The following is a 23,656-nucleotide window of genomic DNA, read 5'->3' as shown; positions in this document are numbered from 1 at the left end:
AATAGAATTAATTCTATTAATTAATTTTATTATGTGAGTGGTTTAAAAACATAAGCATTGTCAATAAGAAAATAAATTTAGTTTCTGACAGATCACACGTCAAACGTCAGAGTCGTCAACTTCATAACCGTTATTTAATATATTTTTTGTAGACAACACTGAAAATGTTCAGAGTGACCAACATCAAAAGGACACAAGCACTATAAAAATGGCGGCCACAGTCAGTGGTCATTTTTGGGTGTGGGGGCCATATGCATTAGGTATATTATTAAGTTCGTGCATAAACTCCATACAAATAAATTAGAAATATTTATAATAAAGAAAGAAAGAAAGAAAATGTGCTATATTACGTAAGAATAATCTTTGTACACAAGATCCTATCCTACAAGCAAATCCTACGCGATAGCATCCTACAAGCTAAAAAAAAACAAAACAAAAATACAATTTCAAAAATTGACAAAACAATGAACAAAATTAAACACAAGAAGACAAAACTTTTTGAACATACTTGAATTAAAGATAACTAAATAAAACAATCAATTGCTACATAAAGGTAAACTTGTTGACAAAACTAGAGAAGAAAAAAGGAAAAAAAAAACTTGCCAACATGTCCAAGGTTAAAACTTATCATTAAAAAAGTCATCCAGGTTATAATATGCCTTAGACAATAAAAGCGTTTTTAATTCTCTTTTAAATTTCTTAATATCCGATATATGTCTAACAAACACATAGAGGAACATGATTGTAAATTTTTTTACTTATGTAAATTAATAATAATAAAAGAGTTTTTGGTAAGGGAAGACGTAGGAATAGGTAGGGGAACATCATTTACACGACGAGTCAAATGGCCAGTGTCAGAGGGTAGTTCGGGAATTTTGTGAATAAGAGCAGCTGTTTCTAAGATAAAGAGTGAAAAAAGAGTTAGGATTTTTTCAGAAATGAAGAGGGGTTTGCAAGAATCTCTTAACTTAGCAGAACACAGGTATCTAACTGCCTTTTTTGAATAACAAAGACAATGTTAAGTAGCTCCTTATTGGTTAAACCCCAAAAAGGCAAGCCATACCGAATATGAGATTCAATAAGTGAAAAGTACACTGAACGTGCAACCACCCCTCCCAGCTCTTGTTTTGCCATTCTTAATGCAAAACATCCAGAAGATAATTTCCCAGCTAAATGTAAAATATGATCTTCAAACCGAAGGCGACCATCAATAGTAATTCCTAGGAACTTGCAGCACTCTTTATTCTGCAAGAGGGAATTTTCGTCAAACATCAGACCCTGAACATCGCACTTAAACCCCATAATAGACGTTTTTCTTACATTAAACACAAGCCTGTTGGAAGCACACCACCCTGATAAAATCTGAAGGTCTTCAAGGATACAAGTCTTAATATAATCAGAATTTTTATGGCTACATAGTATGGTGGTATCATCAGCAAACTGAACCACCTTGCCCTGCAGTTTCAATGAACTCAAGTCATCCACATACAGTAAAAATAACAGTGGTCCCAACACTGAACCCTGGGGAACGCCGCATTTTAGGGATCTAGAAGCAGACAAACGCCCAGACACTGTAACCTTCTGAGTACGATTTGATAGATAGGACTCAAGCCACCGCAACGCTACGCCCCTTAAACCATATTTATCGAGCTTAGATAACAGTATTCCATGATCCACACAGTCAAATGCTTTGGATAGATCACAAAACACTGCCGCCGATGACTCTCCAGAATTCAAGGACACATAGACGCTCTCCAAAAAGCTAAAAACAGCATCATGAGTCCCTTTACCGGCTTGAAATCCAAACTGATTTTCAGACAAAATGCCATAATGATGTAAAAAGGACAAAATTCTGCTTTTTGCAAGTTTTTGAACTATCTTAGAGAGGGTAGACAAAATAGAAATGGGACCGAAATTACAAGGCTGATCCAAATCTCCACCCTTATGAAGAGGGATAACCACTGCCTCTTTTAAACATAAAGGAAAAATGCCAATATGTAAAGAATTGTTTATGGCAGAAACTAAAGCATTTAAGGCTGAATCAGGCAAAAAGAGTAACAACCTCGAAGATATCCCATCAGCTCCAGATGATTTATGGTTTTTTAGGCGTTTGATTTCATTTTTTACTTCGTTAAGATCGACAGGATGAAAGAAAAATGAATGCTCAACCGACACTTGTTGAAGTGTAAGGGATCAATGTTACTAGGGATGCCCTTGAGCAAGATATTAGGTATATTACAATAATAGTCGTTAAAATGTCAGGTCTTAACTCCGGTTCAGATACTTTTCTATGGTAATGTCTAAAATCATGAATAATCGACCAACACTCTCTTTGCCTATTTGATGACATATTTACGCGAACCCTATAATAATTAGATTTTGCTGCTTTAATTGTCTTTCTGTACAGACTACGGTATTTCTGATGATGTGGGTCAGAAGCCGTTTCAAGTGCATTCCAATTTACCAAAGCTGTAGCAGCAGAAAAAGCATTGAAATTTCTGCTGCTGAAAATTCTTCCCATATAATGAGATGAAGATAATACAGTATTATATGGCATTTTAGCAAGAATAGCTTCATGGTCGGAAATACCAGATGGGAGTACTGTGCATAAAACGTCATCAAAATTTGTACAGAAATAGTCAATTGTAGTTGCAGATGAAGAAGTTATTCGTGTGGGAGAAAGAACGTGCATTTCGTAAGAATTTAAAATACTTAAAAGAGAAGTACGTGGCAAGGTTTCATCAGTGTAGTTGATATTAAAGTCACCAGCTAATATAACCTTAGAGTGTAGGGACAACTGGGATAAAAGAGAATCAAGTTTGTCCAGAAACATAGCAATATCTCCTGTAGGTGGCCTATAAACACAAAGAATATATACATTAAAACGCTTACAAAAAGAAAGAGAGAATTCAAAAACATTGTTTAACACAAGATTATCATACTTATCAATATTACAAAAAATCGTTTCAATTGTTTGCCTAGCCAAGATCATGGTTCCTCCATGTATCGATTGTTGACGACAAAAATTTGATATAGGAACATAATCAGATATTAAAAAACATTCACTAGGCCTCAACCAGTGCTCAGTCAGAAGTACAATATCAGGAAAATTACATGTGTCCCGCAAAAGATGAAGCTCATCCATCTTGTTTCTTAAGAATTGTATATTAAGAATAAAGATACTTAAGCTTTTCGAAGAGCTAATTTCAATCTTACTAGTAGAATATGAACATGAATGAGATTCAACCTTCGTGGACATGTCTATAAAAAATAAGAATTCAATTCACGATCAGTAATCAGTTCAGACTCATTAATTTGATGATTCAAAGACAATTTATTCGATGAAATAGTAATTTTAAAATATTTGAAAATATGTGCATGTAATAATGATGCCAAGTCTGAACCAAAGTTACTAGCGTGATTAGACTCTAAAATCCCATACAGATTAATATTATTTGCATGAAAAATACGATAAAGGGCCTTATTATTATAGATAACATTATGGTTTAAATAAGTATAAGGGCTTGTCATCACTAAAGTGTTTGTATTAACAGGATTTTGAATTAAATTTTTTAAAACATCAGATGACGAAGAAATTCCATTTAACATTACTATTAAAAAATCTTCTTTCGTAAAGTCCTTAACTAAATTTGATGCTGTCCTAATCACTTCACTGCTTGAACTGCCCGGCTTCAGGAAACACTGGACCTTGTAGTAAGCTTCAAACTCTAAACGTAAATGTTTTGGGAACACTCTGCTACAATTTTCACCAAAAAAGAGAAGCCGAGGTCGACTATCGTCAGGTGTATTTGGCCTAGATGGTAGCTGTGTTGGAGAATTAATAACAACAGATTTAGATATCTGTAGCTGTTCCTTCAATGCACAAATGTCGGAACAACAGGTATCTTTTTCAACTTCCAACACCTTTACGGAGTCTAACATCTTATTTAAGTTAGTTAAATCGTTTACGTCTTTTTGTAGCAAGTTTATTTCAGTCTTATAAATATAGAAGATAAATAAACATTTCTTGACAAATGACGTTTTCACCGTTGAACAGTAATCACGATTATTATTGATTACTTATATTATTTTTTAAGTAATAATAATTACGAAAAATCCTAAAACTTATATAAGGATAAGATGCGCTTAAAAAACTATATTTTTTGTTAAATAAACATTTCAAAGGAAGAAATAGTAATAGTAAAAAAAATAGTGTGTGCACACCTTAAAAGAGAACTGTACTTTTTCTCTGTCTCCCGTATATTTCCTAATAACTTGTTTGGCTTGTTGCCTAGTTTTTTTACGTTTATTTTATTTTTTGATGCTTATTTTTGTCATTTTATTTTATAACCTGTACCCAGACGAAAAAGTATTAATTGATGCCGACATCCGACATAAGAATATCTTTTTACTATAATTTGGATGGGCCCGGCTAGGCTAGCAGAGCTGGCTTTTGTTTTATATAAATCTATATTAAGATGCCAAATTATGAACAGATTGTATATAAGGGAGATCATGTTATTCCAATATATCAAAGGAATGGTCTGTTGGAAGAAAGAAACTTGAACATAAATATTTTTGATTTTGGTGATAAGCTGGTAAATATTTATTAAAAATTATTATCTACATATTGGTCTCATCTCAATATTTTACTTTGAATAAGCTCTATTTCATCACATCAACAGATAAACTAAATATTTTTAGTAGAATCCCTTTAAGGAGTTTAAAATGTTTTAAGTGTTCTCTGGCAAATATAAAAGATACAATATTATTTAAAATTTTATAAATTAGGAAAACATCATTCATAAATATGTCTTATATCTAGGGTAATCAAATTTAATGTGTGTAAAATAGGAGAATAATCATGTTCTGAAATGATACTGAAATTAAACCTGTAATTACAATACCCCAAAAATTTGTTTTGTATTCTCTCAAGCAATCTTGAATCCATTATGACAACCTAAAGATATTTCGCATTGTAACTAATTGGGATGACTGCTTGCTTCTCCAAATTGATATTAATTCAATCTACAACTGGTGCAAGATTAATAGGCTTGGTGTCTATTGAAAAGTGTAAAAAGATGTCCATTTCTTTGCTGAAAATGAAATTAGCTTGGACTATACATTAAATGGTACAATTATTTCTAATTGTGATTATGTTCGTGATTTGGGTGTCACTATTGACAAGAGCTTAATTTTTGTATTATAGATAATATCATTGTCATCTTTAAAATCTCTTGGTTTTATTATAAGATCTACATCAGACTTCAACAGTATATCAAGTAGAATCATCTTATTTAATTCCCTAATAAAATCGCAATTACTTTATGTAGCTCCACTCTGGTATCCAAACTATACTGTTCACATTGTTAGACTTGAATTTGTTCAATGTAAATTTCTGAAACATATAGCTTTTAAAACTGATGGAATTTATCCCAAACAAGGATACAATCAGCACTTGTTACTCAGCAGATTTATTTATTTATTTATTTACGGAATCCATTTACAAAAGTGTTACATAGCATACCTATACAAACATATATATTCAGATACAAAACTACCTATAAATCAATGAAAGGTGTAGATGAGTTAATTAATTAAAGCCCCTATGAAATAATATTCTTTACCTGCCCCTTAAAAGATGTAATCCTAGAGTCAAAAAAGCTTATCTGTCCTGACAGACCATTAGCACTTCGAGCCATACATGTAATTGGCTCATTAATACCATAATAATTGGTATGGTGGAATGGGACTGAAAATATTTCTGATTGTCTATTCAATCTGGAAGGCACCCTAAGTTTAAAAAGAGACAATAACTCGGGACAATCTATAGTAGCATTTAAAAGCTTATGCATAAAACATAAGTCGAGTAATGTTCTTCATGACTCTAATGTGGGTTCAGGTGGGTAAGTTCAGGTTATCCCTGACCCACTGATAGTAATACTCCTGTCTCCTGTAACCACATCTAAAAGCAGCCACCCTTAAAAATTTATTTTGAGTTTTTTCAATCTGCTCAATGTAGCAGTTATATGATGGGGACCACACAATTGAGCCATACTCCAAGATGGGCGTAACAAGAAAGCAAGAGTAGACCGTTGGATAAAACCTAGCATTTTTATTGCCCTACCAGTCACCTGATTGATGTGACTTTTAAAAGACAACCTGGAGTCAATAAATATTCCTAAGTCAGAAACCTCTGTTTTGACACCAATTGCTACATTATTTATTTTATAAAGAAAAGCAATAGGGTTTCTTTGCTTAGAAAAAGTAATCTTATAGCACTTACTGATATTAAGGGACATTCTATTCAAGTGGCACCAATCAAAGAAAAAATTAACGTCTTTTTGCAGGAGCACAGCATCGGAAAGGGATGTGATAGGCCTAAATAGCTTCACATCATCAGCAAACATTAGCACACCACAATTTTCAAGTTTCCAAACGAAATCAATCAAAAAGAAGCAAAACAAAACAGGGCCTGAGTGAGAGTCCTATGGCACCCCAGATGGCACCAAAATTTCAGAGGAACATGTACCTCCAAGATTAACAATCTGGATTCTACCTCTGATGAATCCCGAGATCCACTGAAGAAGAGGCCCCACAATACCTAAAGCCCTAAGCTTCTGCAAGAGTATCCCATGGTTAACCCTATCAAAAGCCTTGGAAAAATCTGTATATATTGAGTCAACCTGAAGTCCCTTCTCCAAGCTGCAGTAGAGGTAGTTGACATACAGCACCAAATTAGCATCAGTAGATCTGCCTTTTATAAATCCAAATTGCTGAGGATTGAATAAAGATTTAAAACTCCAGGCAATCCTATGACTGACCAGGCAGTCAAGCAGCTTTGGCAACTCAGATTGGTTACACACAGCCCGATAATTGGAAATTTCATTTCTACTACCAGATTTAAAAATGGGTTTTAGAAAACTTCTCTTCCAGAGAGTGGGATAAGAACCAGTACCTAGAGATTTGTTAAAAATGAACAGTATTGGTTTTGTAAGAACACAAACACATTTCTTTGGTCCAGCGCAGAGCTTATTCTTAGAGGATGTAATAACCTCATAAACATCCTGTGTTGACAGAGCTAAATTGCTCAGACAAATTGATTTATCAAAATCAAAAGATTGTTATATAATCTTTTGATTTAATATGCTTTCCCTTCATGAGGAAACCATTTGTGCAGGTTTGCCTTTTCTGTTCAAATTTTGTAATGGTTGGGTTAGCTGCCTGGAATTGCTAAATCAACTTATTCACTTATTCACTTATTCAACTTATTCACTTATTTCAAAATCAAATTGGACCCGCCTTGGAAGAAGTTGTTCAGGAAGATCAAATGATCTGGTACCAAATGGATGGTTGCCAGGCCCATAAGGTTAGAGAGTGCTTGGAAAATGCTTTTAACGGCAATATTATTGGTCCACGGTACCGGATACTTTGGTCAGCCAGGTCACCTGATCTTTCACCGAATGACTTCTTTTTGTGGGGTCATTTATAAAAGTGTAAAAATTGAGAATCTAAATCAGTTACAAAACGCTATTTCGTTAGAATGTAATAAAATTTCCCAATATCAACTTAGTAACGTTAGAAATGAATTTTATGATCGGTTAGGATATTGTTTAGCTGTTAATGGGGGTATGTTTGAACATTTGATTAATTGATGTTTTTATGTAATTCTGTATTATTTTTAAAAAAGTTATTGTATTTTATTTTATTTTTCCACACTTAGTAAAATATTAAGAGTTCTGTTCTCTCTTTTTTGGGATCTATTTTCGATCTTCTGAGTTAATATTTACAATTATTTATTGCTATGGCTTTGAACTCGAATTTACTAACAATAGGTTTAATGGTTGAAATGGACCAGATAGGCTTGATGGGAAAATATTTTTAAATATTTCAGATACTGCTATTGGTTTAATTAAATTCTAAGTCTGATAAAATTATTTTTTTAATAACCGATTATAATAATTGTTATTGGTTTAACTTCATCGTTATATTACATAAAAGTTTAGATAAAAAAGTAATGTTAACGTGACTGTCTTACTTTGAATATATGGATGTGACATTAATAAAACGAAAAAAAAAACATTTCTTGTATTCGGCTGTACGTCAGATTTGACAAAGCCTTTTAACAAATTGTTTGCTGGTGGCTGGTGGTCTGGTTTCTGAACCGAAAATTTGGTAATTTTGCAATTACATTTAATTGAATAATTCAAGATTCGCTTATTAAAATTTTTTGAAACTTTGCACGAGGGTTTGCCAGATTGGTCTCTTCAAAAAGTTATTTAACATTTTTTCTGTAAAATGTACAGGGAATCCAATAATTGACCCCATTAAAATTTACATGGGATTTCCTATGTTCCGCTCGGCGACGCACCACCCGGTATATATATTTTTTCTTTTCGAACATATTTTATGATTACCTATTAGTTATATTTTTATATATGATTATTATTATTTTTCATGATATATGAATTGTTATTACTTATATTTTGATATATTGTCTTAGTGATTAGGATTAGATTCCTGTTAGACAATAAATATATTTGAATTTGAATTATTCTGTGGATCTGACCAATCTTACATAGACTGACTTAAGCCTGGTTCATAAATTCTGTACAGTAAGCAGTAAGAAGTAACACGTATGACACAAGGAAAATAAACTATTAATATTCAAATGGAGCTATTCATATTTTGCCATATGATGCGAGCTGTAAGAGGTAAGTATGTATGAGAGGTAATATATGACACGGTTTAATTTCATTTGTTGCGTCATACTTCTTACAGAATTGTAAGTGATCGGCAATGTTCGCCAATATAACTAATCAAAAGGCTAGTAGGGATTTTAGAGAGGGAAATATTCAGAAAGAGAGATAGGATTAATTTGGCTACGTTTTTTTTACTTCTTACGTTTATATATTATGAATTTGCACAATTCTTACTGCATGTAGCTTACTTCTTACGTTTTAACTTTTAACTGCATACTGTATGGAATTTATGAATCCACCTTTAAACATTACCAATAAAAGATCCTTGCAATTCTTCAAAGTAAATCCTAGCATCCAGTGTGACTGAACTGATTATTGATCAAATATACATGGTTCATTAAAATTTATTTGAAAATCAAAGAGTATTCTGTACTTTATTTTGCAAAAACAGACTATCTATTTTAACCTACATAAGACAATAAAATCTTGAAATTGAAATTGTCAAAACAGTGGGCTGCCAGAGGCAGTTGTGCATATATCTCACTTAATCTCACTTAATAATAACTTTAATTCTCCAGTAGCAAATTCTGTCGACATGCCTTTTATCCAGTTCACCCTGTCTGAGGTTTTTAAATCTATATTTGGTCTTAAGGACAAACTGAGTTATGGTCCTGATAATGTTCCTACTTATTTCCTAAAAAGATGTGTTTAAAGTTTGTCTAGACCTTTATGTATATTATTTAATTTGTCTTTATAATTACAAATTTTCCCTAAGAAATGGTGTGACAGCTTAATAACTCCTGTATTCAAAAATAGTGATAAAAAAAATGATGATTGGTAAAAAAATAATGATTACAGGCCCATTGTTATGTTATCTGCTATCCCTAAGCTTTTTGAGCTTATCCTGAACAAATATCTTACTTGGCATTGTAGAGGTCTCTTGATCAACGAGCAACATAGGTTTAGGTAACTTCATTATCAGGGCTTTCGAGAAGGGTCATCATGTTGAGTCCATCTATACTGATTTCTCGAAGGCCTTTGACACAGTCATTGCTCATTTTTAAATTAAGATGCTATGGTTTCCCTAAGTGGTTTCTTCTTGGCTAAATAGTTACCTACATAAAAAGATACAATTTGTTAATGTAACGGGTTCACTTTCAGTTCCTATTTTGGCCACTTCAGGCGTGCCTCAGGTCACCTTTAATATATTTATTAACGATATTTATAGTATTATCAAATTTTGCCAATTCCTATTATTTGCAGACGACCTGAAGCTATTTTTACATATTTTAAACTTGTCTGATTGCCTAATGATACAATCAGACATAGATTCTCTATATAATTGGTCTGTCTCTAATGGCTTACATCTTAATAAGTATAAGTGTTTTATCATTTCGTTTACTAAATATAGAAAAGTTGTCCCATTTGACTACCACATAAATGGTAATATACTTTCAAGAGTATCGCTAATTAAAGATTTGGGGGTGTTGTTTGACAGTTCCCTGACTTTCATACCCCATATAGATAGTTTGTCTAGTAAGGCCTTTCATACTCTTGGTTTTATAACTAGAAATACTCAAGACTTTTCAGTAGCTGCCTTCATAGTTTTATATCTTACACTTATTCGTAGTGTCATATCTTATTTTTCCATAGTCTAGTCCCCTTATCATGCTAACCATATTTACAGTCTTGATAAGGTCCAAAATAAATTTCTCAGAACTTGTGCTTGGCAATAAAATGTATGAGTCTTTCTTGGAATTTAAGTCAAGGCTAAATATGACGTCTCTTGAGGACTATCGAACTAGGTGTGATGATATTTCTTCACAAGTTGATTAATAATGCGATTGATGCCTATATGCCCTGAATTGTTATCGCGGATAAACTTTAGGTGCAATACTAGAGTCCTTAAAAAGGCGTCCCTTTTTCTGGTTGAATGTCACCATACAAACTATGGTAAATTTTCTCCAATTAATCAACTCCACATGTTGAGAAATAGATTTAATCAGGCTTTTGACTTAGTGGATTTTTAGTTGTTTTATATTTTTTTTGGCCAATTGGTTGGTTTGTGCTTAAATTTTTCTGGTTGTTTTATCTTATTTATATATCTTGGGCTGCTACATATTAATGTACATTTAGATAGATATATTGTTGATTTATAGAAAATGGATATTTAGTAGATTAAGTTCATTATACAATATCTTATTAATATATTTGTTGATGGCAGAATAATTATATACATTTAGGGTTAGGATATAATTTATTTTGTAATTTTGTTAGAATGGGGACATCCTGTAAATAAATAAATAAATAGGTCTCCTGATGGACCCGTTATGCCCAATAAAATCTTATTCTTCTTTTTACAAAATGAAATTTTTAAACACAAATAGACCAGATAGCAAAGGGGAAAAGTGGCCTCCCTAAGGGACTCCAGAGTTTACATCAGTCACTCTTGTTTATTTTCAACTTTCAGTCATGAAACCCTGCTAAAACTAACTACCCTACCCTGCAAACCCATTACAAAAACCTATGATTATTAACATTAACCATCAGCAAGTAATTTACATTGTCAAATGAAGTCGTTGAAGAAGTCATAATATGGCATCAACCTACTTCCTCTCCAAGGCACCTGTCAGTTTAGTAAGTAATTAGATTAGTTACTATAGAAAATTATCCTGTATAGCCATGCTGTTCATCATTTATTAATTCTTTACATTGCAAATTTATGTAGTTTTACAGTATATTCACAATGAACATTCATTTGATGAAAATTCAGGTGTTTTTTTCTTCTTTTATTTTTCAGATATTTATTTCTTGTTGAATTCTTCATATCGAAAGGCAAATCTTATCGTATGCTTAACTGAAACCCATATAACTAGTGCAATATATGACTTAGAGTTGCATTTCTCAGTATAATATAGTTAGAGTAGATTGAGAGCTACTGGGGGATTAGTCATTTATAAAAAAAAACCTTTAAAATATCAGGTACTATCTACAAAAAATATATATTACAATTTTGGTTTTTTCTATATAAAAATAAGCTTTACTAAAAACAAATTTGATCTAGTCGTATTATACCATTCACCAAACAACAGCCATAGTGCATTTTTGGATTATTCCAAAATTAGGCACTGGCTTCATCAGTACGATTTTGCATAGGACATTATTGTATTGGAAGATTTCAATTCATTGGATTTCATACATTGGAAAAAACAAAATGAGCATGATACTAAGTAATTACATAGTTTAATGATTACATAAATAATTAATAATATAATTACATAAATATCACATAGTTTAATTACATAGTTAATTTATAATTTCAAATCATGGTATTCAAATCATAAACAAATACACATATAACTGCTAGTACTAGCTCAATCATAGATTTAGTTATAACAAATAACTTTAAATCAGAGGCTCAAATATTATATAACTATAAAATCTCCGATCATTAAACAATAGCCGTAAATCTTATGTCAAAGAATAATAAAATAAATATTTTTTTCTCTAAGGAAAATAGAAGTAGGTTAGATATAGATAAATGCACAAAGTACCTTGTGACCTGTAAATGGGAATATAATAGTTGTAATGTTGATATCATTTTACAAAATGTTCTCTGCAACTTAAAAAGTAGTCTTGACATAGTAGCACCAATGACACTCTCTTGTATGGGGAGACAGAGGGGTATTCGATGGTTTAATATAAGGGTTAAAGAGGCTTATAAAAATAAAATCCATAAATACAATAAATCTAAAATTTTAAATACACCTGAATCATGGGAACATTATAAGCTTTGTAGAAATAAGTTCAAGGGCATATTAAGGGAGGAAAAAAAGCTTGTTTATGAATAAAAAATTGACTGTGTTAAATGCAATTCTAAAACGATGTGGAAGAGTCTTCCACAATAATTAAATCCATAATAAATAGAAAAACAGATGATAGCATTCTTGAACTGAAAATTAAAAATAAAATTGTCCTTGATCCATTAAAAATTGTGCAGTCATTAGATCATTTCTACTTAGCTACTTAGGCATTAACAATACTTCAGTCAAACTTAGATCAATATTATGACATTAACACTTAAATAACTGACACAAAATTTTATTTCTGAAAAATTGTTAACCTTATCATCAATACTTATACTGCTATACTTAAATCTGTTTGCTTAATGCATAAAAAATATTCGTCAGCAATTACTAATTATATTAGAATATATACTATACTCACTGATATAAGAAGTATTCCACCAAGAAGGAATAATTTAATTTTTTGGCAATGAGGTAATGCACAAATAATAACAGCAAGAATGACCCAATTGCAAAAATTTCTATAGATAAGTAATAAGAAAAAAATTAATAATATGCTTGGCAACCCCACAGCTGCATACACTACTATATACAAAATCGACAAAGTGAGATGATGGAAGACTGGTTGTGGAACCTTATTTCTAGCAACTCGATGGATTAGCTGTGCCAGAGTTTGTGGAGGATGGTTCAAAGTGGATAGTCTCCCCCCCTCAAAATAACTAATAATAGTAGTCAACATTTATAGAATTTACTTCAGACAGTAAATTCTTTACTGTATTTCTTCATAAAGAACTTTAGCAACTAAAGTATACTTAAAAGACACTCGGGTCACAATAACAGTCCTAAAGTTAATGTTCTTCAATATACATATAGGCAGTGAATTATCCAAATACTCGATTTGTTTAATAATTTAAAGGTAATGTGTTTTTGCTTTTGAGGAATTTGTAATACATTTAATAAAATACGACTAGCTGTAAACTATAAGTATTTAAAGTGTCAATTTTCACTAAAGAAAATATTAAAAAGCATGAAAAAGATTATTTAAAAAAATATAGGAAGATATTAGAAACTCTTAGAAATAAAGACTTAAGTCACATGAAGAAGTTTATCATATTTAATTACAGATTTATTAGAACTTGGAATTGAGTAAACTGAAATAAAGTATATGACAAGGGGTATTAATAAATTTGTTGAGACATTTTAACATACTATATATAATATACATACTTTTATCAAGGAAAAATTATGTGATTTTGTCTTAAAGTAATAAATTTACTTATTGGGATCTCATTACCTTAGGCAGATCATTAAAAGTTCTTTTTGTATTATCCTATGAGCTATCTTACAATATGTTTCGTTATTGATCATATTTGGTTATACCTCAACCTTATCAACAGAACCCAGGTAGATTCCAGCTTAACCAGTTTGATTCAGACATTTGAATGACACTGCTTTTCCCTTCAGTTTTGTTCCTAAGGTTCTAATTTTCCCATATCTAAAAATTATAATAACGCAATAATGAATTTAAAAAAAACTGCTTTTTAGATCTTCCTTATCTTTCCTTCAGACGTTTTTGCATTATTCAGAACTGATTTAATTCTTTTCTCTGCTTTTTTGTTTTTTTTTATACCCTTCTTTCAGAATGATTTTTTACGTTTCACTTTGGACTGCAGTATGCTACTTACACTTTGCTTTGCTATTTGGGGTTTTCTTTCAAACGACAAAATTTAATGTTCTTAAAAATTTTATTTATACTAACACTTATGTAATATTTCAAAGAGAACATTTAATAGTTGGTTAAGAACATATAAAATTCATTGTTTCTCGCAAAAAAGAAATCCTATTTAAGTTTACTTTTCACATTTTTAAGAAATCAAGTTGACGTGTGAAAGTAAAACCTTTTTTCTTTATTTTAAATCGAATTAAAATATGTGTTACACCGAAGCTATTAGATAGTTTTTATTTCTTTTAAGTTTTAGCACTAGTGTTTCAATTTGCATATTTGGAAAAACTATTTGTATTGTAGCAAATTAAACTGCGAGATTTGTCAGAATATTCCTTCAACTTTACAGACTATGTGGATCTGGGGGATTTTGAAGTTATGAGAGTAAATCAATGTTTGGATATCAACTACTCAGAATTTAAAACCAATATTGTGGAAATGCTTTATCAGTTTCAGAAAAAAGAATTGTAAGTAAATTTTTGAATGAATCATATATGTATTTTTATATATTTTTGTGTTTTAATTAGGTTTTTAAAATGTGAATTGTCGGAAAAATCGTGCACCTTAGTTTTCTTCACGAAATCAAAAATAAAAAGCATAGTCTATTTGACCTTAGAACTGAAGCCCACAGACCACAAAGAAATTATATCTGAAATGTATTTGGAAATAAATGAGCTTCAGGTATTTTATTATTACTAGATATTTATTATATTTTAAGTAACTAATTTTCTTCTACATATTTGTTATAATGATTTTTAGGAAGTTAATAATAGGCTACAGAAACAACTTTCAACATCTAGAAAATTAGTTCAAGAAAAAGAGGCAGACTTAAAAGATCTTGAAGTTGCAAAAAAAGCAGAGGTTGAACAATTTTGTAAGGTGGATATTATACTAACGCATACTTGTCTTATACTCTTATATTTTCGGTAGATACATAGATAAATTTAAAAAAAAAACGTTATTTTGTAGAGTCTTGAACATATTGAAAAGTTCTTTAACTCCAAATCGAGTTCAATATATAATCATTTGATAGGCAAAATTTCGATATTTAATAAACAAATATCAGGGCTACAAATTAAGATAAAGGTGTTAAAAGAGGAGAATAATTTAAAAGTGGATTCGAGTGATCGCCTTATTCGAACCATGGAAAATCTTAGAGTGGAAAATATGGAAAGTAATCAGACCATTAACGATTTAAAAAAGGAGAACAGTACCTTAAATATTTTAAGGGTTAAATTGGAGAAAAATGTAGCAGATTTACAAAAGAATTTGGAAACCCTTCAAATTGCAAACAGAAATATGGAAAATAAAAAGGTAAATGGACATTTGTTTATGAGATATAGTAAAAGTCGGAAGTCATTGCACTCATAAAGTAGTGGCCACAATAATTATACCAAATTTTGAAAAAATTAGATATAATAAATCTCTTAAATGTATTATTATTTATTTACTTATTTATATTCTTTCTTACTTGTTCTCAGTCCGTGTTTATGCACTCCTGGATGTAGGCGTCTTCCAAATCTTCCACGCTTTTCTATCCCTAGCGGCCCGGATCTAATTCCTTCCTGTAACATTTTGGATATTCTCTCGCCATGGTCTCTGGGGCTACTGATGCTTCGCTTGGTCTCACTTGGGCGCCAAATGACTATCCTATGTGCATATCTTTGGTCAATCTGCCTTGCTGTATGACCAGTCCATCTTTATTTCAGTTGTGCTTTGGTTATTCTATAAATTTCCTCGTTGCGAACTTAATCCCTTAAACTAATTGCTATTATAGCTTTCTCCATTTTTGCAAGTAATTGTCATTGTCCTGATATGTAAGCACCGCCATCACACACAATCAAACACTTTCCTTTTTAAATTTGTAGACAATTCACAGGATTTAGGCATAAATCCTAGTTTTTCAAAAGCTGCCCAGGAGAAGCCTATTCTTCTTGTGATTTCAGAAGATTGATAAAGACCATCAATCTTGCGCCAAGCTGAATTTTTTGGCCTAAGTAAATATATTTTGAGAAAACTTCTAGAGGTTGGTCGTTAGTAGTTGCCTGGATGTCTTCTGTACTCGTAATCTTTATCTTTGTAATCTTATCTCTTGTAAATGGTTTAGACGCACTCCATTTATATTAATCATGTGTTCTAGTCAGTCAAGTTTTTTGAGGACATCCTCCAAGGCAAGCGTAAAATGTTTTGGTGAGATAATTTACTCTTTTTCAATAAAAGTACGCAAGTGTCAGTAGGTGGTTTATAGTGCTAGTTTTTGTAAATAATTTATATAAGTGTCATAATAAGCTGATAGATATATTGTTTCTGCCTCCTTTCTTGTATAACAGGATGACTTCTGCATTTTGCCACTTAGTTATGCTTTTTTCTTGTGTTGTTAAACATTCATTAAGAAACAATTACATGCTTCATCAGCGTCTCACCTCCTATTTTAATAATTTCGCTCGGTATTTGATCTTCGCCTGGACTCTTTCTGTCTTTCATTTGATGTAATGCTGTATCCATTTCTCCGATATTTATTTCAGGGATCTCTTCAGATCCTTAATTTTGTATTATTTACCTCTGATATTGACGGCTCCTTACTTTGGAACTGGACAGGTTTTTGTAGCAATCTTAAACAGCAGTCACCATCTCCCTACGATCGCTAAATATAATACTCTCTTTTTGAATTTCCATTTTATTAGATTTCTTTTGTATGGGTTGATTTGGTTATATACTTTATATACTTTTAAAGTAGCTTTATTCCGGCTCAAAGCTTCAACTGTTGCATATTTTTGTTGCTGCAATTCTTTACTGCTTTCGAATCTTATGTTTATTCATTTCTATTGGTCAGGATATAGTCAGTTTCATTCTTAACTTTACCGCATAGGCTTCTTCAAGTCCAGCTTTTTTGAGAAGCTTTCAAAAAAAGGAATTCATGCAGTATATATTTTTATTTCTGCAGTAATTTTATGGTATATCTCCTCTTTTGTTTCTATGAGCATGGCCAAACTTATCCATGCTTGGGATATAATGGCGTGTTGGCAGATCTTAGCATTAAAATCCCCCATAATTGGCCTCCTCACAGTTATTCGCCTTATATAGTTTGTTTCTGATTTATTCTGATTTAACAAGTGTCTAGATTTGAGGGTGGTAGTTAATTCTTCCTTTAGTCTTGTTTCACTACGACCTAAAACGTCCCAGTTTATGTATTGTAATTCTTGTTCCAGTATTTGCACATATTGTTGGAACCTTAGAATTCAGACATTATAAATAGTTATCATTGAAAATATATATTGGTTCTTGGGTATGTTTCTTTGTTGATCTTTGTTTATATTAATATTTATTAGCTTATTGTTTTTTTAATAGTATTTTTAAATACATTGTTATTTTTGAAAAAGATTTAATTACAATGCATTATTTTTTTCCAAATAAAAAATGCAGCAATTACTATTAAATTAAAAAATAACATCTCAGCAATAAAGTAATGCACAAAAATGGATTTAATTTTTTATGCTAGATACCGCACTTCAAGCAAAAAAGATCAAGAGACCAGACATGCTATATAAAGTAAATCACTCAAAAATAATCGGTTCAAAGCTTCAGCCAATGGCGAATATATAAATTTTGTACATCTACAATCGCCCTACAAGGAGAATTACAAATTCTAATTAAAATTAATTTTTTAAACCCTTAAAGGCTTTAAACGTTTAAAATATTTGAAAACAGAAACTTTGGATAAGGTTAAAAATTTGAAAATGTGACTTATTTAGTTTCTGACCTTTTAGTAGATAACTTTACGGTGTGATATTGAGATTTGTGGTTATGAATAAATAAATATTTAAAGATAGATTAGAAATACTTTATACTTGAATTGGGCTTAGATTATTTAAAAGAAATAAACAAACTTTCGTTAAAACATTCTTTCGCACATGTATTAGAGGGTAAGCTCCGTAACTTAACCGGTTCCTCCGGTTGTGCCGATTACCGTAACTATACAATTTCTGAAATTTGGTTCGGTTATGTAACACGGTTTCTAAAAAATTGGTTGCAAATGTCAACCGAAACGATCTATCATTTTTTTCGTTATCTTCCGTTATTCCTACGGATGTCGTGGATATATACAGGGTGTCTCACGACGAATAGACGCAATCGATATCTCAGAAACAAATTTTTCAAAAATTTTGAAAATTTGGCAACATTGCACAGTCGATGGGGGCTACACAGCTAAAATATTTTGACAGTGGTGACGTCTCCGGTTATACCGGAAGTAGGTGTCAACTTCGATATTTTATATGGAACACCCTATACATTTTAACATTTTTGGCTTCCACATGAAATTCTAGGTATATTTTGTGTATAATGTCCTATACCTAAGTGTAACCGTTTTTGACATATTTTTAATTTCATGTGAAAAACTATATTTATAAGCCCTAACATATCTACCGATTACTCCCTTTTAGTAGCCTTTATTTATTGGTTAGTTTCGGTTTTATTTTAAAGAAAGGGCCACTTTTAAAGACTATTTTAATATTTGGCTACAAAAAAGATTTAGGGGGGTCAAAAACTAGCATTAAAAATTAAAATGAAAAAATCATTAAAAGTCAATTTTTTTAAATGGAAACCCCTTATTTTTATATTTTTTTCATAAAGATAATTAAAAATAAGGTTAACTTTATATAAGGTTATCTAATCCAAAAACTGATAGTTTCCGAAATATTGACAGTTTAAACTTGGCTTAATATTAAAGAAACCCGTATAGTTGTACACGGCTCAAGGATTGTTGATTAGTTGACCATGACGGTTGTCATAGCAACCGCTACAAGCAACAGTAAGATAATGGATTATAACAGAAATGTACACTTTTTAATTAAATTATACATTAAATTACACTTTTACGAAGAAAACTTAAATAGCAAGTCACTTATAAATTTAATGCATATAATCCATCGTCTTACTGCCGCTTCTAGCGGTTACTATGACAACCGTCATGATCAACTAATCGTCAACAATTCTTGACCCGTGTTACTATACGGCTTTTGATATTAGGCCAAATTTAAACTGCCAATACTTCGGAAACTATTAATTTTTGGACTAGATAACCTTATATAAAGTTAACCTCATTTTTAATTATCTTTATGAAAAAAATATAAAAATAGGGGGTTTCTATTTAAAAAAATTGACTTTTAATGATTTTTTTCATTTTAATTTTTACACATAGGTATAGGACATTATACATAAAATATACCTAGCATTCCATGTGGAACTCAAAAATGTAAAAATATACAAATATATGTAAAAATATTTAAAATAACGATTGTTGACACCTACTTCCGGTATAACCGGAAACGTCACAACTGTCAAAATATTTTAGTTGTGTGGCCCTCATCGACTGTGCCATGTTGCCAAATTTTCAAATTTTTTTAATAATTAGTTTCCGAAATATTGATCGCGTCTATTCGTCGTGAGACACCCTGTATATATATATGAGCAAAGTTTTTAAGGTATTAGCCAGGTTGCCGTACAATTTTTCGGTCCAGTATGAGCAGTCAAATTCAAAGTTTAAAAAATAAAAATAAGTAATACTTTATTTTAGAATAGATTTCTTATTAAATTTTTTGGCCGTTTAGTTTAATGTTTGTCTTTGATCAGTAAAATGGCTATTCAGTGTTGCATAGCTAAAAAGAGATTCTAAAAAATATCTATTTTTAAGGCGTGACAATCGAAAGTCTGATCCAAGAGTAGGATTTTGGTGACTTCCACTAAAGTGCCAATATCTCGAAAACCATCGATTTTTTACTAAGGTCATTTTATGTTTTTCTGGGTGCTTATGAGTTGCTCCATCAGCCCCTTCAGTATTATCGTTGACTTTCCGGACACCTTGTATACTTATACTCTTGAGTTTATTCTGCGACATCCGGGAATCCTGTGTTTGTAGGTAATGTTATGAAGTTTTGGTTTGATTTTTTCCTGTTTATGAAATTTCATCATTTGATTGTTTCATTCAATTCATTGCATTCTTTGACTGCAATCCAAATCCAGGACTTGATCTTGATATAATGGAGCTATGTATTTATATATTTTTTTAAACGTAATAGTAAAAAAGTATAAACCTCCAATTTTGAAAAAACACTTAAAACTACTTAAAACAGTTAATAATAATAGAAAATTAGATGCATACGAAAGTTTTGCAATATTCAAAAGTAAAAAGACCATTCTTTTAAGGGATAAAGGTCCAATCCCTTATAGTCAATTGCATTATTTACTTAGTGTTTAAAATTTGTTCGACCATGCTTTATTGCATTTTTTCGCTCTATTGGTTACATCTTTGGTATATAAGGCCACTTGTAAATAATTTTACTTTACTTTTAATCTTCTCCTGAAAATCCTAACATCTGAAGAGGATAACAAACACGTGTCAAGAGTAAAATAAAGAGTTTTCAGCAAATGTTCCAATTATAGGACTACTTAAATTAAGGACTTAAGTTTAAGGTCAGAAAATAAAGACAAACGTCATTTTAGGATCATCCTCTGTATGTGGACCATGAGTTTTAATTAGTTTTTAATTTCAGACTGAATTGGAAAAAGATCTTGAAAAATTAAGTATAATCGTAACACAGAAGGACAGCAAAATCAGCGAACTTTCAAAAGATTTAGTACAGGCAAATAATATGCTTGTGCAGTTCAATGGCCATTTTGACATAAAGCAACAACAGGTAAAATTTGAAGATAGTTTATTTTTACGAAACGACATTTCTCGAGTTAAAAATATGCGTGTAAAAATCAATTTTAATTGTAATTAAATAGTTTGTTATTTAGGTGGATGAACTGCAAGATGACTTATCTAAGAAGGAGAAATTCATAATAGAGCAGAAATGCAAAATGAACCAAATTTTGCAATCATTTCAAGACTACAAGTCCAAATTTAATAAGGAAAATCTTGATAACATGCGGCGCGATTTACTCTCCGCAAACAAGAGAATTCATGACATGGAAGAGGAAATTAAGAAATTAAACAAAAGTAAGTAACAAAAGCGGTTAATAAAACAATACTATTATAAACTTACTAATTTCTCTTTTTAGTAAATGCTCTACTATCGCAAAAAATGAGCCAAGGTGGATATCTTAATAACAGGAAGTAAAAAGAGGTGTGTTCTTAGGGTTAAACTATTTTTTCCTTTGTAAATAAAATAGTATAATAAAATAGTTTTGATTTGTGTTTTTTGATGGTTGTTTTTAAACATTAGATTTACTGATTTTAATTTTAGCTTTTAGTAGAGATTTATTTCTATTCGTAATTAGAATATATATATATTTTTTATATGTTAATAATTTATTTACCCATTAAATGAAGTTAACAGCCCTCTAAAAAAATGTTTTGTGGCACTCCGTTTAGGGTGTTCAATTAAGAGCAACTTTCATTTGCAGAGAATAAATAAATATTGCTCTTACTAATACAAATTAACTTTGCACAATAGTATTACACACTTTCAGTGCATTTAAAATCAGAAAAGGGTACAAGTCTCTTACGAATAGAGGTTGGATTTTCTTTGAATGAAACAACGCGAATTACAACCCTGGATATAATTATTTAATTGGGAATTTTAGAAACCCAGTCCTAAACATATTTGATTTAATTTAAATGTTAATTACAAAAAAAAATCAATTAGGTAGTGATATTATTGTAAAAAATACTTTCATAGAGCCTTTATGAACTAAAAACGGGGCTTATAAAATTTATTTTTTATTTAATTTTAACAAAGTATTTTGGGGTTGTAACGGGCTGGAATGAGCTATATCCTCGCTTTGAGCAAAATAGTATTCGCATAATCATAAGGTTTAATCTATTTTTAAGATTTCTTTGCAACTCCTACAGAGTTACCTGAGGAATGCTTCAAAATTATAACTATTTTCATTAATATTTAATATTAAGATCAAGCTTCCTTAAAATTAATTTGCCATTTTATAGAGATATCTCAACTATTTTGTTTTCCAGGCTTGGACCATTTCTAATACATTCTTTTAGTATTTCTTTTTATAGCTTGTATTATAGATGTACAAATAAATGTCTTTAAATAATACAAATGACGGATAATTCATACCTGGGAAAATAATTATCTACTATAAAAAATAAGTATGGCTACCATCATGATTGCATTTTGATGACATTTGCTATTTTACTTAGGTGTTGTTTCCAGATTAATCCAGCATCCAAATGTACGCCCTGAAATTTAGCTTTCATTCTACTTTGAGACAGGGTACAATGTCATTCTTGTTCAACTTCTTACTGGTGATCTGAAGCTCATATAAAAAGTTTTGACATGAGCAAATGACACGGTCTTGACTTCTTCACCTTCAGAGTACACTAGGTTATTTATAAAAAATGGCAAACTCCAGAGAGAGCGTTTCTTAGAATTGCATCTGTTGAAATAGACATGTTGATCACGATTAGAGAGATACCGAGTCAAGAAGCTGAGTGGCGTCATCTTGCCAATTGTAAAAAGATAGTTTTTTAAGAGGATGCTATGTGTGAGCAGTCAAAGGCCTTTGTGGTGTCGAAAAATGAAGCAAGAGTATTAAGATATTTCTCAAAATCTTAAGATTTATGTGAAATGGTCAATAGCTAAAGCTGTGAACTTTTTTTGGAATCCAAATCGATTTATGGCGAACAGTTTGTCAGACTCAGTTGGAAGTGTTTGTTAATTTGATTTTTTAAAATACGTTCATAAACTTTTGACAATATTGTCAACAGAGATATGGGTCGATAATTGTTGCAGTCATCAGTTTTTATTCGTGAAGGGAGGTACTATCTTTTCAGTTGGTTTTGAAAACTTTAGGAAATGTATAGTAAGATATATATTATACTGGTTATTAAAACTGATTGTATTCAGTTTTGAATTTGGGTCAAACGTCTCATTTTAGTTTTTTTGTTGATAAGTTGGTTGGTAGCTTGTTGAGGGTTGCTAGATTTTTTTATACATTTTTCATTTGCTTTGATTTTTGCAGATTGACAGATTTTCATTTTTTTTATAAATATTCGTTTCTATAAGATAAATAAATATTAAAGAAAAACTGGTTGTAGGACTACAAAAATCCCAGAATGCTATTCCAGAAACAATGTGAAATTCACGCAAGTAGAGGTAAACAGATACACAATTGGTGTTTCTGGGGTAGAAGTGGGTCTAAGTGATCGGAAAGCGCTCAAGGCATAATAACTAGGAGACAGCTTTATCGAAAGAGCTCTGATGTGTTCCTGACATTTTAAATTATTATTAATTGTGAGACCAGGAATTTAGCACTTACAGTGGGAAGTATTTGGTTGTGCTTTTGTGGTTTTAAAGAGATGTTTAGTATTACAAAACAAAGCCTAGAAAAAACTTTTAAAATAGTAGAAATTGGTCAAAATCTATGACCTACATATTCATCAATACTGTAAAAACCAAATG

At 31.0% G+C, this 23,656-nt stretch overlaps 2 protein-coding genes across 4 annotated transcripts in view; one reads left to right on the top strand and one right to left on the bottom strand.

The window, feature by feature from the left end:
- The window catches only part of LOC126749023 (structural maintenance of chromosomes protein 2-like), a 445,423-nt gene extending 423,994 nt beyond the window's left edge, over positions 1–21,429 (top strand). The window contains exons 2-9 of one of the 3 annotated variants that reach the window (XM_050458635.1): positions 4,390–4,598; positions 14,535–14,698; positions 14,759–14,912; positions 14,991–15,110; positions 15,201–15,545; positions 20,783–20,926; positions 21,030–21,231; positions 21,294–21,429. In XM_050458635.1, coding sequence (XP_050314592.1) covers positions 4,479–4,598; positions 14,535–14,698; positions 14,759–14,912; positions 14,991–15,110; positions 15,201–15,545; positions 20,783–20,926; positions 21,030–21,231; positions 21,294–21,352 — 1,308 coding nt within the window. In that variant the 5' untranslated portion in view covers positions 4,390–4,478 and the 3' untranslated portion in view covers positions 21,353–21,429. Of the gene's footprint in view, positions 1–4,340; positions 4,599–5,233; positions 5,274–14,534; positions 14,699–14,758; positions 14,913–14,990; positions 15,111–15,200; positions 15,546–20,782; positions 20,927–21,029; positions 21,232–21,293 lie in introns of those variants that run through there. The other 2 variants (XM_050458628.1, XM_050458643.1) reach the window with 2 other exon arrangements.
- The window catches only part of LOC126749002 (phosphate carrier protein, mitochondrial-like), a 101,200-nt gene that overhangs the window by 33,518 nt on the left and 44,026 nt on the right, over positions 1–23,656 (bottom strand). The gene's annotated exons all lie outside the window — the stretch shown is intronic.

This window comes from Anthonomus grandis, chromosome 2 (genome assembly GCF_022605725.1).
Source record: "Anthonomus grandis grandis chromosome 2, icAntGran1.3, whole genome shotgun sequence".
Lineage (NCBI taxonomy): Eukaryota > Metazoa > Arthropoda > Insecta > Coleoptera > Curculionidae > Anthonomus > Anthonomus grandis.
Note: the sequence above shows the minus strand (reverse complement) of the source record. Positions and strands in the feature narration are given on the sequence as shown.